General features: G+C 45.3%; 1 protein-coding gene across 1 annotated transcript in view; it reads left to right on the top strand.

The window, feature by feature from the left end:
- Positions 1-19,947, top strand: part of TMPRSS9 (transmembrane serine protease 9) — a 291,040-nt gene that overhangs the window by 190,095 nt on the left and 80,998 nt on the right. Inside the window, exons 7-8 of the mRNA XM_075352437.1 lie at positions 4,016-4,129; positions 7,884-8,055. Coding sequence (XP_075208552.1) covers positions 4,016-4,129; positions 7,884-8,055 — 286 coding nt within the window. The remainder of the gene's footprint in view (positions 1-4,015; positions 4,130-7,883; positions 8,056-19,947) is intronic.

The following is a 19,947-nucleotide window of genomic DNA, read 5'->3' as shown; positions in this document are numbered from 1 at the left end:
TGTAATATTACAATTAAGTGCATGGAGTGTGACAGCACAGATCACGTACAAGCGCTGCACCCATCTCAGCCTGATCCTGCACCTACACCTTCTCCTGCCACAAGTCATGGCGGGGAGAGTACAGGCCAAGCTGCAAACCACCTCACAGTATCCTCCTCATGCACCGCAGTCTGCGGAGAAGATCTCTGGGACAAGTCTTGTGCGAAAATATGCCTAGTAAGGGTATATCCCAAAGGTCACCCAGAAAGGGCCGTGAAGGTGTACAGCATCCTGGACGACCAGAGTAACAGGTCCCTTGCCAGGTCTGAACTCTTCGACTTGTTCGGCTTAAAAGGAAATGCCTACCCTTACACACTAGGTACTTGCAGCGGCATCTCAGAAGCTTGCGGAAGAAGAGCCAGTGGTCTCGTGGTAACATCTCTTGAAAATACCGTAGAGATACCTCTACCGACACTCGTCGAGTGCAACCAGATACCGGCTAACCAGGAAGAGATTCCAACACCAGAGGCAGCTCTTCACCACCCTCACCTGAGAACTATTGCCAGCAAGATCCCACCTCTTGATCATAGTGCAAAAATCCTGATTCTGATTGGAAGAGACATCCTTCGGCTACACAAAGTACGCCAACACATCAACGGGCCACATGATGCGCCATTCGCTCAGCGCTACGACTTAGGCTGGGTGATCATAGGAAACGTCTGCGTAGGCAAAATGAAGAGTCCCGACGCGATCTCCTCCTACAAGACGCACATCCTCCCAAACGGTCGCGGCACTCACTTTCAACCATGTCCGCATCACTATGGGGTGAAAGAGAGGCTGAGTGACACCAGGTGGCGACAGCAGCCTCCCGACTGCGCGGACGCATATCATCTCTGGGATGACGACTAGAGGAATCATTACTGAAGAGACATGTCTGCAACCCTGTACAGATTATTCCTTTTCACCTGCCTTTACTTTGTACTTAATACAAGATTCTAGAAGAAAACTACAGCGTTTCTCCTTGTCTTCCTACAAGTCATCGTTTGGGCTGAGTTAACACTATCTGTGGAAGCCGGTAGAGTGAATAAAATCATACAGTTATCTAAGGGACTGATAATTAGATTTGAGGTCAGACCATAAAAGGAATTATGACATAAGAAATTGAATATTCTCTAGGCACCGTGGAGATCCCCAGATAAGTGACTCATCTCATTTGCTGAACATAATGGGAATTTTTGCATGACCATTTGACATTAGGGCCAAACTCAGGGCAAGCCGCCGAGGAGTGGGGGCACCGAAAAATTAAGGGTGTGCTCCATTGGCTAGGAAGGAGAAAGATGGAGGGAAAGTTTAGATTGGGTACAAATTATACGCATTTCTATGCTTTGAGTGCCAGAAAGTGAGGTGGTCTGTTTTCATTTGTAGAGACCAGACCTCTAAAATTATGGTATAAGATATGGAATATTCTCTAGGCACCTTTAAGACCGTTTGAAAGAACATGAGCATAAGTAAATAAGTGTTTCTTTTTTGAGCTTTCCCATGACCGTACGCTATTTCCTCAACTAGGATAGGAAGGGCAAAATTTAGGGTGAGCCGCCGAGGAGTGGGGGCACTCAAAAAATAAGGGTGTGCTCCATTGGCCAGACAGGAATGAGATGAAGGGATAGTCCTTAATACGTACTAATGTCATTGTACATGTACTAGATGCATTGAGGTGTCGGAGTTTTAGGTGGTCCTTATCACTATAGAGACTTGTTTTTGTATAAATTGAGAGGGAGAGAGAAGGGACTTACAAGGGTAAGCCGTCGAGGAATGGGGGCATCGTATAATTAAGGATGTACTCCATTGACAGGTAGGGAGAGTCCTTGTGAGGGTATTGATAAGGATATTTCTAATTGATTAATTCCCCCCGAGTCTTGATTGAATTTCTAAAAGGAGGTGTATACATTTCTTAGACCTTCCATCCCTCAAGAGTCTTGAGTATAGTGATTTAGACAACCTTTTTAAGGTTTCACTGTGTATGTCTTTTTGTTTGTCTTTGTGTGAAGATTTTTAAAGAGATATAAATAAAAAGTTGTATTTTAATATAAATTGAAAAAGCAGGTTAAATCTGATAGAACCTGTACAGATTATTCCTTTTCACCTGCCTTTACTTTGTACTTAATACAAGATTCTAGAAGAAAACTACAGCGTTTCTCCTGGTCTTCCTACAAGTCATCGTTTGGGCTGAGTTAACACTATCTGTGGAAGCCGGTAGAGTGAATAAAATCATACAGTTATCTAAGGGACTGATAATTAGAGCGGTTGGATTCACAGCTACCAGGAAGATACAGAATAACGCATATGATCTATGCCCTAGAAGAAGACACAGAAGAGCAAAACCAGGGTCAGGTGGAAGTCTGACCATGCCAATGTTTTTATTTTAATATACATATTTTTACCTCTAGTATTATGAGGATTAAGTTTACATCTTAAGAGAATGCCAAAAATGAATAATATAATAATAACTATGAGACTATGGGAATACAAACTAATGATGACCTTTGACACATTCAGAGCAGGAATGAATGTGTCTCATGGATTTATGTCTTTTTACATCAATTAAAAGATGTGTTCCTCACACCATCAGGGGGCATCACAGCCCGGACCAGATCCTAATCAGAGGACAATAAAACTTTCACACTGCTTATCTATGAACTGCAGCAATATTTATGGCTACAACAGTTTGTCCTTTTGCCATACTTTTAGTTCTGCTTCACATAACTTGTTTTATTTACGGCCCCATTCTATGTCCTGTTGTGTATAAATATGTGACTCTTCAGATTTTGTGTTATATTGAGCCTGAAGAAGAGACCTGAGCAGTCTCGAAAGCTTGCTATTATTACCATCTTTTCAGTTAGCCATTTAAAGGTATCAACCACTGAGGACTTCAGTTCTTTTAAACAATTTTTTAATAATATTTATTCATTTATATAGCGTTGTTAATTTCACAGCGCTTTACATACATTGGCAGCACTGTCCCCATTGGGGCTCACAATCTATAGGAGTATGTGTTTGAAGTGTGGGAGAAAACCGGAGAACCCAGAGGGAACCCACGCAAACACAGGGAGAACATATAAACTCCTTGCAGATGGTGTCCTTGGTGGGATTTGAATCCAGGACCCCAGCGCTGCAAATACTGCAGTGCTAACCACTGAGCCACCGTGCCGCCCATATGAATCTGGTGAATAAAAATGCAATACATAAGACATAAAAGTTTCTACAATGCATTTATTCTCCTGAAAAAAAGGTGATGAGAGAAAGAGTTTGGATAATCGTGAAGCTACTTTAGGCTACTTTCACACTTGCATGGAACGGCATCCGTAGTATTGCGTTGTGTGACGCATGCAACGGACGCGTTTCATATAGTGGCACAACGGATGCTACGGATCGTATAAAATAAGGCAATCCGTTATAGGTTTTTTTCCTTGACTTTACACATCTGGGCATGCGCAGTTGTGTAAAGACGGATGCGTTAACGGAATCCGTCAAATGACGGATTCTAACGGAATCCGCCACCATAGGCGTCCATTATAAAAACAACGGACGCCAATGGATTCCTGCAGGTTGCGTTTTTTTTTACACTCCGCAAAGCGCAGAAAAACGCTACATGCAGCGTTCCATCCGCCTGGAGGTCACTGATGGTCAGCGACAAAACAACTGATGTGCCGCGGGGCGGATGCAACGCAAGACCATCCGTTGCTATCCATAGCTAATAGAAGTCTATGAAGAATAAACCGGTTTCCTGCAACGGTTACCGTAATTCCTCAAGGCTGCGGATAGCAACGGAAGCCGTCCAACGCAAGTGTGAAAGTAGCCTAACACAGAACTACAAGAGCACCACAACCTCTTTATTTGAAAAGAGTAGTTGATGCTTCTACAATTGGCGAGTTTGGATGTGTATGACCTGCTTAATGCCTAACCATTGTCCTCCTGAGTAGACTCCATTGCTTGGATGTTATGCTCAATTGCTACTTTCTTGTTGCTACCACTACAGGAACTTGTCCACCTCAAGTATTTGCCTGCAAGAACAGTCAGTGCATTGTGAAGCAAAACCCAGAATGTGACAGCATTCGAGATTGCAAGGATGGATCAGATGAGAAGAATTGCAGTGAGTTTGCATTTCAAAATTGATAGTAATCTTTCCACAGTAATAATTACAATTAAAAAACAAACACATTTTCATGATTAATAAAACCTATTTATACCACATCTCCAGATATGTCATGCAATTGCAAATGTCACCCACTAGCTTCCATTGTAAAACCTCTAATATTGAGCCTAGAGCAATTTCTTCAAGTATAGGACAAACACACCACAAATGTAGCCTTAAAAATATTTCTAGTTTTAGAGAAATATTTCATTTTGTACTGAAAAAATAAATCCATCTAACAACCTTTTAACCTTAATCATGGCTACAAAATGTTCTGTGCATATCTCCTGGTCTGTTTCTGAAACTGAATTAATACTGGGCTCATACTTGTTTTTAGAGTCCCATTTTTCAGCTCCCTGATAGTGATGGGCGATCCCAAACTGTAAAAATCGGGGATCGTACCGATCACATAGTGATCGTGTTAAACATACCGGTCACAAGCTTTCCTGGGAAGCTCGTGTTACAGATCGGGTCCAGATCGGTTCCAGGGGCTGTAAAAAAAAAAGCACATTATTAAAAAACATTATGATCATACTTACAGGTCCCGCAACGCGTCCTGCAGACTCTGTTTAACAACCGCTTCTGCTTCCGCGTCCAATCATTGTTGTGCACTCTGGTAAGCACCACTGCATAAAGGACCTTGAATGATGTCATAGCCATGTGACCAGTCTGTAAGCCAATGTCTGTACAACATTCACACCAGAGTGGTCACATGGCTATGACGTCACGGAAGGTCCTTGTAACCCGGGGGCACAGCAATGATTGGACTCGGAAGCAGAAGCGGCCGGAAGCCAGAGTCCTGTAAGTAAAATGACAATGTTTATTATTAACTACTAGAAGGTGGCCCGATTCTACGCATCGGGTATTCTAGAATTTACGTATTGTGTAGTTAATGTATGATTTTTGTTATATATATATATATATATATATATATATATATATATATATATAAATATATATATATATAGATGTTTATATATATATATATATATATATATATATAAATATATATATATATATAGATGTTGTTGTGTGTAGTTGCCAAGTGTTTGTGTAGGGCGCTGTAAATGTTCTGGGTGTTGTCTGGGTGTGGGGGTGTGTGAGAGCGGTGTTGTATGTGTGTTGCGTTGTGTGTGTTGCGTTGTTTGTGGAGCGCTGTGTGTCTGCAGTGTTCTGTGTGTGTGGTGCTGTGTGTGTTGCGCGGTTTGTGTGGGTGTGGAGTGCATGTGTGAGTTTTGGGGGGAGAAATGTTTTGTGCAATGTGTGTGTTGCGCGGTATGTGCATATATTTATGTATGCCGCGGTGTTTGTGTGTTGGGTGTTGTGTGTGTGCGGCGTTGTCTGTGTGTGTGGGGGTGTCTGTGTAGGGCGGTGTTTGTGGTTCCCAGTGTGTGTGTGGTGTGTTGTGCGGTGCACGTGTGGCGGTATGTGTGTGCACCCCCCATCGTGTTCCATCCCCCATGCTGCACCCCCCATCGTGCTCCTTCCCCCATGCTGCGCATCTCCCATCGTGCTCCATCCCCCATGCTGCGCACTCCCATCGTGCTCTATCCCCCATGCTGCGCACCTCCCATCGTGTTCCATCCCCCATGCTGCGCACCCCCCATCGTACTCCATCCCCCATGCTGCACACCCCCATCGTGCTACATCCCCCATACTGCGCACCCCCATCGTGCTCCATCCCCCATGCTGCGCACCTTCCATCGTGTTCCGTCCCCCATGCTGCGCACCCCCCATCGTGCTCCATCCCCCATGCTGCGCACCCCCCATCGTGCTCCATCCCCCATGCTGCGCACCCCCTATCGTGCTCCATCCCCCATGCTGCGCACCCACTATCGTGTTTCATCCCCCATGCTGCACACCCCTCATCGTGCTCCATCCCCCATGCTGCGCACCTCCCATCGTGTTCCATCCTCCATGCTGCACACCCCCCATTGTGCTCCATCCTCCATACTGTGCACCCCCCATCGTGCTCCATCCTCCATGCTGCACACCCCCCATCGTGCTCCATCCCCCATGCTGGGGCCGCCGGGGGCGGGTCCGAACGTGGCAACGTGTGCCGGGGGCGGGGCTGAGCGGGCGAGGCATCAGCGTATGCCGGCTCCCTGCACATGTGTACCGGGAGCCGATGTACGCTGGTAACCATGATACACATCGGGTAACTAAGGGAAGCGCTTCCTATAGTTACGCGATGTGTATCATGGTTAACAGGGTACACCGGCTCCGTCACGATCCCAGCATCGCAAGGTTATGTCCGCCGGGGGCGGGGCCGAGTGTGCCAACGTGTGGCGGGGACGAGCAGGCGAGGCGTCAGCGTATGCCGGCTCTTTGCACATGTGTACCAGAAGCCGGTGTACGCTGGAGCGGGCAATGCATGCGGAGGGCCGGGGCGAGCGGCTAATCCATGCGGTGGGCGGGGCCAGGCCGAGGCAAACGGCCAATCCGTGGGGGGGGGGGGCAGGCCGAGCCCAGCAGCCAATCCGACAGTTGTCACTGTAATGACACTGTCACGGTGACACAATGTCACGGTGACACAATTTTGGAGCAAGACAGACAGACAGACAGAATAAGGCAATTATATATATAGATATTCTTTATTTTACAGCCCCCTCCGCCCCATCCCATAACTGTAAAGCCGAGTTCGGTGATCAGACGCAAGTTCGCGTTATCTCGATCCCGATCTCAATTTTTACAAAACGATCGAGCGAGGCTCCCGATCCCATCGGTGGGATCACCCATCACTACTCCGTGATAGAAATGGAAAAATTGAATAAATTCAATAAACAGGTCTTTTTATCCTTAACTGGGTCCCTTCCGTTTCTATTTGATTGGCCATCATTTTAATATGTAGCCTAAAGGGCGCTTTACACGCAATGACATCAGTAGCGATGTCGCTCGTGAAAGCATCCGCCCCCGTCGTTTGTGCGTCACGGGCAAATCGCTGCCCGTGGCGCACAATATCTCTAGTAACCGTCACACATACTTACCTTCCTAGCAACGTCGCTGTGGCTGGCGAACAGCCTCTTTTCTAAGGGGGCAGTTCGTGCGGCGTCACAGCGACGTCGCACGGCAGGCGTCCAATAGAAGCGGAGGGGCAGAGAGAAGTCACAAGAAAGTCACGCTCACCTCGTTGCTGGAGGACGCAGGAACGGTGTTGTTCGTCGTTCCAGGGGTGTCACACGTAGGGATGTGTGCTGCCGCAGGAACAACGAACAACCTGCGTCCAAAAGCAGCAACGATATTTTGGAAATGGACGACATGTCAACAATCAACAATTTCGTAAGTATTTTCCATCGTTAGTGGTCGCTCGTACGTGTCACACGCAACGACGTTGCTAATGAGGCCAGATGTCCGTCACGAATTCCGTGACCCCAACAACATCTCGTTAGCCATGTCGTTGCGTGTAACGGGCCCTTACGTCTGCAGATCATCTGCATCCTTACACCTCACATTTAGGAGATCTGTTCCCTTGTATGTTTTTTTAGGATGAGAATGGATCTCAGATTGTGACACAGGGGAGAGCGGAAACATTCCCCTATTTTTCCCTCAAGATGTTCATCCCTTGTGCCTGGATCCATTACTCCTTTTTATCTAAAAAGACATATGGGACTGAGTATCTCCTGAATGTGAAGTGTAAGGGGCCTTACTCATTTGACTATTAGCTATTCATTGGTGACTGCTTATTATGCCCCTCTTCTTACTGTTCCTTTAGACTGCGGTACTCGACCTGCAATGCAAAAAGCCAACAGAATAGTTGGCGGGTCAGATGCTTCAAAAGGAGAGTTTCCATGGCAGGTTAGCCTCAGAGAGAACAATGAACACTTCTGTGGAGCCACCATAATAAGTGCTAAGTGGCTGGTGTCAGCAGCTCACTGCTTCAATGAGTAAGTATAGGTGGATTTTATATCTAATTCCCGTATTCTTTTATTTCAAAGAGTACAAATAATGAATTTGAACGATACAATAAGTGTATATGAGCTGGTCAGTGTATGTTCCCAATGGTGATTACGGTAGGTTCTATTCCATTGCTTTTGCATTTTCTAACCGATTCAGCTACTTCTGTGGGAGAATGTTGTGTGCATAATCTGTGGAGACAGCACAAGTCTGGATATATACATATATTATCCTTTATCAATCCTAAAAAAAAGAAAATCTGCTGTACGCATCGACAAGGTGCCTACAGTATGACATTATGTACCACTTTGAAGCTACATTCCCACAATCAGTATCTGGTGAGTTTTTTATGTTGATGAATTCCTGTAGCAGGTCGCTTGTGTTCTTTTCACTGCATTTTTGAGTGGGTTTTTTTAACATGCATCTTATCGCATTTTTGACACTGCCATTTTTGTCTCTTTTTGGTATCTTATGCTTTAAATAAAGCTCCTTTGTATTGATGGGCTAACTCTGACTGTAAAAGTCCAGATTCGCGCAGTTTTAAACATACCTGAGTGCCGGACCTGGCCCAGATTTCTCAGGCAACTCCGGGTAATGATCTGGGTCCAGCAACTCGAGAAATAAAAAAGAAAAGAAAGGGAAAATGAAGAAAATAAGAATGAAGCAAGCGCTTCATACTTACCAAGCCTCCAGCATGGCTGTAACTGCTTCCGGCTCACTCACTCTTCTTCCAGAGCCACTCATTATCGCTAATCCATATGCACTGCTTCACCCACCAGCAGTCCTAGCATCTGTGATTGGTTGCAGTCAGACACGCCTCCAGCCTGTGTGACAGTATCTGACTGCAACCAATTACAGACCCTGTCTGAAGGTCTATGTCGTGATGTAAAAAATATAATAATTTAAAAAAAAAAAAGGGTCCCTCCATATTGTGATACCCACCACAAATAAAGCATACAGCTACAGTCTATAGCCCCCAGCCATGCACTTATCTTGGCTGTGTATCAAAATAAGAGGAACAGCATGCAACTTTTTTTTTAAAAAAAAATTGATAAATAATTTTTAAAAAATGGCGTGCGGTCCCACCCAATTTGGATATCCAGACATGATAAAGCCTGACAGCTGGGGGCTGGTATTCTCAGGCTTTGGAGACCCATGCTTATTGCCCCTCCCAGCCTAAAATAGCAGCCTGCAGCCGCCCAGGATAGCTGCATCTATTAGAGGTAACAGTCCCAGAACATTACCCGGCTCATCCCGATTGCCCTTGTGCGATGGCAATCGGGGTTATAAGGGGTTAATAACACCCCAAAGCTACCACTAAGCCCTAGATTAGTACTGGAAGGCGTCTATGAAACCCCCTCTTTACTAATCTGTAAGTAAAAAGAAATAAACACAAACACCAAAAAATCCTTTATTTGACATAAAATACTTTTAACCTCTTTATTAACCCCATAAACACCCAGGTTCGACATCATCCACATAAGGTCCCACGATTCTAGCTCTGCTACATCTAGTTACATCGAGCAGCCATCCAACATCACGCCTACTATAACGCTGTAACTTCAGGCAGAAAATTAGCCACGCGATCAGCGATGATGTCATTGAGGCTATTTGCGGTCACAGCTGCAGTTTCCCCCTGTGATCACAGGTAATCTGACTTCAGGTGATCTCAGTAAACTCCGATTCACAGATCTGCATCTCCTGGCAGAAAACCGAGGTTTTTTGCCAAGAAATGCAGATTTGGTGCTGTAATTTCTACACCATATTCCTGCACCCAATCTACACCTCCTGGCAAAAAATAAAATGCATCACTACCGCATCATGCAACATGCGGTTTTGATGCATTTTTTTGCCAGGAGGTGTAGATTTGGTGTAAGAATGTTATAAAAATTTCATCACCACATTTGCATCTCTTGGCCCCAAAAATATAAAAAACAAACAAACTGTTTTTTTTCTGCCAGGATGTGCAAATTTGGTGCTGAAATCTGGTGCAGACATTTCAGTACCAAATTTGCACCTCCTGCCAGAAAATCGCACCAAAATGGCGTCAAAACCTTTTTTTGCATTTTTGGGCCAAGGGATGCAGATTTGGTGATTCATTTTTTTAATACCCTATTCATACTCAATCTACACCTTCTGGCAAAAAAAGCTCAAAATCGCATTCAGTATGAACCAGTTGTCATGCGTTTTTGCCAGAAGGTTTAGATTGGGTGCAGGAATATGGTGTTTAAAATTTCAGCACAAAATCCACATCTCATGGCAAAAAAGGGGGTTTTCTGCCAGGAGATGCCAGTCTCACCTGAGATGAGGTCGCTGAGTTTACTGAGGTCAGCTTAGATTTGGTTACCTGCGGTCACAGGTGGTGTCAAGGCCGATCACGCTGCTCATTCATTCTCTGCCTGGAGCTCACAGCGGGCAATCATGTTCTATGGCCGCTTGCTGTAAATTCAGATGTAGCAGAGCTGCAATTGTCGTGGGACTTTTTGTGGATTACGTCTGGCCTTCGTGTTTTGGAGGTTGATAAATTGGTGAAAGAGGGGTTTTTTTGTATTTTATTTCAGATAAAGGATTTTTTGGATGTTTGTGTTTATTTATTTTCACTTACAGATTAATAATAGGGGGGTCTCATAGACGCCTCCCATTACTAATCTAGGGCTTGGTGGCATCTATGGGCTGTTATTAACCCCTTATTACCCCAATTACTACCATGTCAGGGCAATTAGGATGAGCTGGGTAAAGTCCCAGGACTGTCATATCTAATAGATGCAGCAATTCCAGGTAGCTGCAGGTTGCTATTTTTATGCTGGGGACTCTCTTCCCAGCCTAATAAGCATGGGTCTCCCCATCCTGAGAATACCAGCCCCCAGGGCTTTATCTTGGATGTGTATCAAAATTAGGACAGGACCGCGTACCGTTTTTTAAAATTATTTATTTAAATAATTTAAAAAAAAAAAGCCACATATGGTTCCTTTTATTCTGATACACAGCCAAGATAAGCGCATGGATGGGGTCTGCAGTCTGTAGCCATAGACTTTATATGTACTGGCTGGGTATCATAATATGGGGGACCCTATGACAATTGTTTTAATTATTTATTTATTTTTACTCAAATCTACAGTGACCCGCAGACATGGTTGCAGGCATGGTTGCATGATTGGTTGCAGTCAGGTGCTGTCACACAGGCTGAGGGTGTCTGACTGTAGCCAATCACAAGTAGTGAATATGGCCCTGGAAGAATAGTGAGCGGCCTAGAAGCTGTTACAGCCATACCGGAGACACGGTAAGTATGAAGCGCTTTCTCCAATTTCCCTATCCCTTCTACAACTATTTTTATGCTTTGGATTTTGGTCCCCATAGACTTATACGGGAACTGGCGTTCAGACAGATATCCAGGTTCAATTTTCTTTACTCTGGTTAGATCCGCCGATCACGGTTATCTGTGAGTCTGCCCATCACTACTCCTTTGTTTTTGATACTTCCTTGAATTTGGCAGTGACAAACCTTCTTGTGCAGATTATTATATGCATATCTAGTGGGTTTTCATAACAAAATGCACTGATTTTCCTCATGTAATGCAATTTTATGAATAAAATCTGCTCATAAAACTTGGCATACCCATAAGAGAAATTGACATATTGCGAATTTGAAACACACACACTACAGGTCAGTTTAGACCGAGTGAAAAAGAAGCTCAGTAGGCAGGAGATTACTATAAATCATGTCCGCTTTGCTGGAACTGTAAGACGCTGTGCTTTTGTCCCAGCGAAAATATGTAGCATCAAAAGCTCACCAAAAACTCATGGACCTTACTCTAATCCTTAGGCCTCATTCACGCATCAGTTTTTTTACCATCAGTCTTTGTATGCCAAAACAAAGACTGTAACTTAGAGAAAAACTATAATTAAAAGATTGACACCTGTTCTGTGTTTTATAAAACTCCTGGTTTTGGCATAAAAATGCTGATGAAATATTGATCAAAAATACTGATGTGTGAATGAGGCCTTAAAAGGTTACCAAAGCTGGTTTATAATTGGAGTCATCAGATCTCGTAAAACAATGATTATCCTCAATAATCACTCCTGTTTAAAAAACAAAAAAAACCTCAGTACAAGCAAATTTGAGAAGCATACCTTATCAAAAAAATCTTTTTTTTTCCACTCATTAGGTCAGATACATTTGAAAATTAGAGAGAGAGACTACAGAGGGGAAACTAATGAAAGATGCAAGATTCAAGTCATATAACGCAATAGATGAATGTATGACATTTGGATGATCTGCTTTTTTTTCTACAGTTATGGTACATACAAGTTACATAATGGTCAGAAATAGTGATGAGCGGACCTGTGGATATTTGGGTTCACTGAACCAGCACGGGAAAAATAAAATGGGTTCGGCAGCCAAACTTGACCCCAGACAACAAACCACATACAAATCAATGGGGATGAAAAGTTTTGGTCTGTAAAATGGCCGTAATAAGAGCTAGGGTGCTACAAATGGGCATTAAATTAAATTAAGTAAGAGCAGGATAGTTATATGTATCACACTGCAGTCAGACTCTCTTCCGGGCTTATTAAGGTTCATCCATATTCACTGCTTCTCCCACCCACCCTCTGTGCTAGTGTCACTGATTGGTTGCAGACTGCTATACACACCCCCCACCCCATCCTGTGTCCGTGTCTGTGATTGGTTGAAGTCAGTTTGCTGTATGGTAGTGTAAAAAGAAATAAATAATTGGGAAAAAAAATTACGTAGGCTCCCTCTCTATTTTGATAGCCAGTGCAGGTAAAACATAAAGCTACAGGCTGCAGCCCGACGTGAGCTTTATCGTGGCTGGATATCAAAATAGAGGTAATCATACGCTGTTTCATTTTTCAATTATTTAAATAAATAATTAAAAAACAATGTGTAGAGTCCCCCTCATATTTGACATCCAGCCACGATAAAGCAGACTGGTAGCAGGATGGAAGGATGGGAGCAGCCATGGATATTGCCCCCCCAGCCTAAAAATATCAGCCCGCAGCTGCCAAAATTTGACACCACAAATTAGATGTGCTAATCCTGGCTCTTTTCCTGGCTCATTCTGATTAGCCTGCTGCGGTGGCAAACAGGGTAATATAAGAGGTTAATGACAGCTGTGATTTGTCAAAAAGCCCAGCTACCATTAAGCCCTGGATTATTAATGGGAGGTGTCTATGAGATACCCCCATTACTAATACTGTAAGTGAAAAGGAATAAAACACGAACACTGAAAAAATCCTTTATTTGAAATAAAATGCACACACTGTCTTTCATCCCTTTATTAACCCCAAAACACCCTTGTAGATCTAACGTAATCCATACAAAGTCCCCAAATCATCCTCAGCCCTGCTACATCCAGGGGCTGCAGAGAGAGAAAACATGTCCGCTATTCACAGGCTCCGGGAATCACTGACAGCCGACAGGGGACCCGGCTGTGAGCAGGTGACATCACTCAGATCACCTGAGGTCACATCCGGGTTCCCCCGCTGCTCTCTGTGCAAGTGCTGCCAAATTGTTGGACTGCGGGATATGGCTGTGTTCTGCAGTTCAACAATCCAGCAGCACTTTCACTTTCCAATATTCCAGCAGTCAGGTCACACTGGGGGCTTCTCTGCTGCCCTCAGTGAAAGTTGAAACCACTGACGGACTGTTGGAAAGTGAAAGTGCTGCTGGATTGTCGGACTTTGGGACACGGCAGCACTTGCACATTCACTTTCCAACAGTCCGGCAGTCAGGTCATACAGGCTCCCCTGCTGCCCTCAGTAAAAGTGCTGCTGGATTCTCAGATGCGGGACACGGCCATGTCTCGAAGTCCGAGAATCCAGCAGCACTTTCACTTTCCGACAGTCAATCAGAGGCTTCAACTTTCACTGAGGGCACTGGGGGAGCCCCCAGTGTGGCCTGACTGCCGAACTGTCGGAAAGTGAAAGTGCAGCACTTCAGAGAAAACATAGTTGAAAGATCCGCCTGGTGACCATAGGCAGAGATGAGCTTAGACTTGCGCTGCCCCTGGTTGGCTTCATTCCGCACCACTCTAGGTGATAGACAGGTCGTTCTCATGTGTGTTAATCAACTACAATGGTGCGGTGAGAAGTCGACCGGGGCAGCACCAGATTAGTCTTGACTATGGTCCTTGGCCAGATCTTTAAATTGTTTTCTCTGAAGCACCGGATCATTTAGAGAAAAGGACACCTGGCAGCAATTGTGCAGCCAGACTCTAATGCATTCTGCATGTGGTGTGGGCAACATGAATTGACATACAGATTCTCTTTGAATAGCACATACAATGCCTTGAAAAAGTATACGTACCACGTGAACTTTTCCATATTTTTTCAAGCTAAACTCACAAACTTAAATGTATTTTATTGGGATGTTATTGTATATACCGACAATAAATATCAAGTGTTTGTGAAGTGTAAAGAAAATTATATAAGGTTTTCTAAATATTTTAAAAATATAAATCTGAAAATTGTGATCTGCATGTGTATTCTGCCTCCCGTAGTCTGATACCCCTAAATAAAATCCGGAGTGACCAATTGTCTCCAGATGTGTCACCTAATTATTAAATTGAGTCCAGTTGTGTGTAATTTATTCTCAGTATAGGTACAGGTGTTCTGTGAAGGCCTTAGAGATTTGTTTGAGAACATTAGGGATAAAACATCATAATGAAAACCAAGTAACACACCAGACAGGTCAGGGATAAGATGAAGAGTAGAGTAAAGCAGGAATAGGTTATAAAACATAGCTCAAGCTCTGAACATCTCACAGAGCACTGTTCAACCCATGATCGAAAAAGGGAATGAGTATGGCACAACTGCAAACCTACCAGGACATGGCCGTTCACCTAAACTGACATCCCAAGCAAGCAGAGAACTAATTAGAGAAGCAGTCAAGAGGCCCATGGTCAGTCTGTAGAAGATGCAGAAATCCACATCTGAGGAAGGAGAATCTGTTAATTGGACAATTATTAGTTCATATTATTAGTATACTCCACAATTCTGCCATTTATGGAAGAGTGACAAGAAGAAGAAACCCATTTTTGAAAGCAAGCTGTACGAAGTTGAGTTTAGAGTTTGAAAAAAGCCATGTAGGGTGTCGCGGGCGGTGAGGGGACGCTGCGCTCACCACGCTCGGGTCCGGCGCTGCTGCTGCTCGGTGGCTCGAGCGGTGGGCCGGATCTGGGGACTCGAGCGGCGCTCCTCGCCCGTGAGTGAAAAGGGTGGTTTGTTGGGGTTTGGGATGTCGGTTTGTGACGCCACCCACGGTGTGTGGTGAGGTTGGGGCACCACCGCTGCTCTGTACGGGGATCCCAGGAGCGATGACAGGGAGCAGCTGGGATGTTTCTCTCCCCTCCGTGGGTAGGGGGATTTTGGTAGTCCCAGGGCCCGGAGTTATTGTCTCTTTGGTGGATTGCGGGGCCTGGCCAGATGCAGGGTCGCGGGGCAGCGCAGTGCCAGACGGCACAGTGGTACTTACTCAGCCAGTAACGCACAGTCTCTTGTAAAACAAACAGCTGGATGGACGAGTCCCACAGACGGCTGCGGCGGTCACTCCCGGTCGGTTGGCGGTAACGGTCTCTACCTGCACCGGAGTTATGTTCTCGGCCCCGATGGCTTCCCACCGGTAACCCGCTCCCCAGCGGTGTGTTGGCTATGGGAGCCCCTTTTGTTGCCCGCAGGCTCTGGCCCTGGGAGCTCTAGCTCTGGCGGTAGCTTTATCTCCCTCACAGTTTGGACGGTTGCCTTCAGTCGGGTCTTTATTGCTGGGAAACCCCGGAGGTTCCCGTTGCTGACGGATTTGACCGGTTTAACGGCGACTCCTAGCCTGGTCGGGGTCCGTAGGCCCTGCCGGATGGTGCTGGCTTCTCTTCGCTCCCCGGTCCGGTACCGGCGGGCCACCGCCCGTCCCCGGTCCTTACGGTTGTGCGTCAATCTGCCTCTCCTGCAGACGGTCACCACCATCTGCCAACCTTGCTGTTTGTGCCCGGGCCACGTACCCGGACACAGTCAGTCTGCTCCTCCACTACTACCTCCTTCAACTTCAAACTCTCCTACTCGACTGCCCTTCTCTCCCGCCTCCAGGACTGTGAACTCCTCAGTGGGAGGAGCCAACCACCTGGCTCCGCCCCACCTGGTGTGGACATCAGCCCCTGGAGGGAGGCAACAAGGATTTGTGTGTGTGTGGCTGGTGTGCCTAACCGGGGTGTGGGGTGTGTTGTTGCAGTACCTGTGACGTCCTGGCTTGTCCAGGGCGCCACAAGGGGACACAGCTAGCTTGTAGAAAAGGGTACTCTGAGACCAAAGTAGAACATTCTGAGCTAAATGCAAAACACAATGTGAGGCTGAAAACTAACGCTGCAGATAACCCTGAAAACACCATACTCACCATCACACATGGTGCTGGCAGCATCATGCTGTGGGATGCTTTGTTTTAGCAGGAACAGGGAAGCTGGTTAGAGTACATTGTAAAATGGATGAAGCTAAACACAGGGATGTTAGAGGCTGCAAAGGACTTGAGATTGGGTGGAGATTCACCTTCCAGAAGGACAATGACCCTAAACATACTGCCATATCTACAATGATTTGATTTAGATTAAAAATGGACAATTAATTTTCCGAAGAGGTCATCTGAGAGATTGTGACTGTTGCGGCCTTACCAATATGTTGAAATTAATTATTCTCAATATTAATATTATTTTATATTAATATTAATTGCATCACTTAGTATTAAGCAGCTGCTGACACTCCCCTATATACTGAATGAGTCCACACACAGACACCTATATATAGTATGAACCCTCACACAGCCAATCTATATACATTATGAACCCCCACAGAGCCCCCCTCTATACAGTATTTTGCCCCCACACAGTCCACCTAGATACAGTATGATACCCCACACAGTACCCTATATACAGTATTAAACCTCCACATAACCCCTATATACAGTGAGCCCCCACATAATCCAACTATATAGAGTATGAACCCCACATAACCCCCTATATACATTATGAGCCCTCTCATAGCTTCCAATATACAGTAGGAGCCCTCAAATAGCCCCCTATATACAGTATAAGCCCCATGTAGCCTCTTTATATACAGTGTGTGACCCCACATAGCCTGCTATGTACAGTATGAGCCCACACAAAGCCTATATAGTGTACGTATGTAGTGACATTATCACATCAGTTGTCTCAGTCGCACATTCTGATTGGTGAAAGACGGAGCTGGTGACTACATTCTCCATCAATGTATTCACCACTGTCTGCATCCTCAAGTTGTAATGTCAGGATGTGAGTGGCGGGATGGCATAGTGTGGCTGTTGGGCCACTATTTTCAGCCCTTCGACTATCTCAGTCTATGGGCTAAACTGCAAAAACTAGAGGGGAGGATCTGGCCCGTTGGCGGCACTTTGCCCAGGTCTGGTTTAGATAAAAGCAAATTCGTGTGTTTCAATAGCCCAGTCAAAGTCCAAGCGCAAATCCCATTGAGATTCTGTGGTAAAGGACACTTTACACGCTGTGACATCGCTAGCTATGTTGTTAGCGATTGCACCCACCCCCGTCGTTTGTGCGTCACGGGTAAATCGCTGCCCGTGGCAAACAATATCACAGGTACGCATCACACGCACTTACCTTCCTAACGACGTGGCTGTTGCCAGTGAACAACCTCTTTTTTAAGGGGGCGGTTCATGCGGCGTCACAGCGATGTCACACAGAAGGCCACCAATAGAAGCGGAGGGGCGGAGAGCAGCCGCATGAACGTCACTTCCACCTCGTTGCCGGAGGACGCAGGAACGCTGTTGTTCGTCGTTCCCGGGGTGTCATATGTAGCGATGTGTGCTGCCTCAGGAACGACGAACAACCTATGTCCAGAACGAGCAACGATATTTTGGAAAGTGAACGACGTGTCAACAATCAACGCTTTTGTGAGTATTTGGGATTGTTAGCGGTCACTCGTAAGTGTCACATGCAACGACGTCGCTAACGAGGCTGGATGTGCATCACGAATTCCATGACCCCAGCGACATCTCGTTAGCGATGTCGTTCAGCGTAACGGGGCCTTTTGACTTGAAAATTGGGCAAGAATCTCAGAACCCTCTAGAAGGGTAAAGCTGGTTGAGACATACCCCAAAAGACTTACAGCAGTAGTTGCCGAGAGAGGTGGTCCTACAGACTCAATACAAAAGCACGTCACAATTTTCAGATTTATATATTTAAAATACTTAGAAAACTATGTATAGCTTCCTCTACACTTCACAAATTCTTGCTACGTGGTGGTGATATATCACATAAAATCTCAATAAAATTAATTTGTTTGTGGGTATAATATGAAAAAATGTGAAGTTCACGAGGTATGAATACTTTTTCAAGAAACTGTACAACTCTATCTATTTGCTTTATCACCCTTGTTGCTTCTATGCTTTACTTCTTTATTTCTAGCTTCTGTGATATAGACACTGCTTGTTAATAGTGTGTTTTTTTTCCACTTCATGGCTCTTTTTGTACGACATAAAGTGTGATGTTGTGTTCAAGCGGTTTATTACATGTTTTAAAGAGTTCAATAAAAGTAATGTTTTAGATGGGGTTAACATTTTGATTACAGACCCTTTTACTGAGTATTCCTGAAAGTATATCTTAGTTAAATAAAAAGATTAAGGTCTCACTCAGATGTCCATTTTTCATGTGCATGCTCTAGTTGTGTTTTTCATGAATAGAACATGTACCCATCATAGTCTATAGTCTGTTCACTTTTTTGTCTTTTTTTGCTGATTTTATGTCTGCGAAAAAATTATGGTCACATGTCCCATATTGATCCGAGGCACAAATCACAGTTACCCATACAAGACTAGAGGTCAATGAAAATCAGGGACCGCACGCATTTCCATCCATGTGCCATCCTGTGCTGTCCATTTTTAACACTGCAATGGCGCAGGAGAGGGTTTGCTTTTTTTTTTTGTTTTTCAGATGATAAAAATCACTGATAAACCACTCAAGATACACAATGACTGACCAAACACTAATGAAAACTAGACCGTTTGACATCTGACTGAGGCCTTAAGCTGGGGTCACACTAAACGACAGCGACAACGACGTCGCTGTTACGTCACCATTTTCTGTGACGTAGCAGCGACCTTGTAAGTCGCTGTTATGATCGCTGCTTAGCTGTCAAACAGCAGCCGAAGCAGCGATCATAACGACAGTGCTGCAACATGTGCAGAGAGCAGGGAGCCGCGCACACTGAGCGCTGGCTCCCTGCTCTCCTAGCTACAGTACACATTGGGTTAATTACACGATGTGTCCTGCAGCTACATGTGCAGAGAGCAGGGAGCCGCGCACACTGCTTAGCGCTGGCTCCCTACTCTCCTAGCTATAGTACACATCGGGTTAATTACACGATGTGTACTGCAGCTACATGTCACAGTGCAGAGAGCAGGAGCCGGCACTGGCACCGTGAGAGCGGCGGAGGCTGGTAACGAAGGTAAATATCGGGTAACCACCTTGGTTACCCGATGTTTACCTTGGTTACAGCTTACCGCAGCTGCCAGATGTCGGCTCCTGCTCCCTGCTCGCTTCATTTCGTCGCTCTCTCGCTGTCACACACAGCGATCTGTGCGTCACAGCGGGAGAACGACGACCAAAAAATGAAGCTGGACATTCAGCAACGAGCGGCGACCTCACAGCAGGGAACAGCTCGTTGCTGGATGTCACACACAGCGACAGCGACGGGACGTCGCTGCAACATCACAGAAAATGGTGACGTAGCAGCGATGTCGTTGTCGTTTTCGCTGTGTGTGACACCACCTTTAAGGTGGTCTCACACACAGCGACGACGACAATGACGTCGCTGTTACGTCACCATTTT

The sequence above is a fragment of the Anomaloglossus baeobatrachus genome, chromosome 1 (genome assembly GCF_048569485.1).
Source record: "Anomaloglossus baeobatrachus isolate aAnoBae1 chromosome 1, aAnoBae1.hap1, whole genome shotgun sequence".
Lineage (NCBI taxonomy): Eukaryota > Metazoa > Chordata > Amphibia > Anura > Aromobatidae > Anomaloglossus > Anomaloglossus baeobatrachus.
This window is presented reverse-complemented; position numbering and strand designations above follow the sequence as displayed.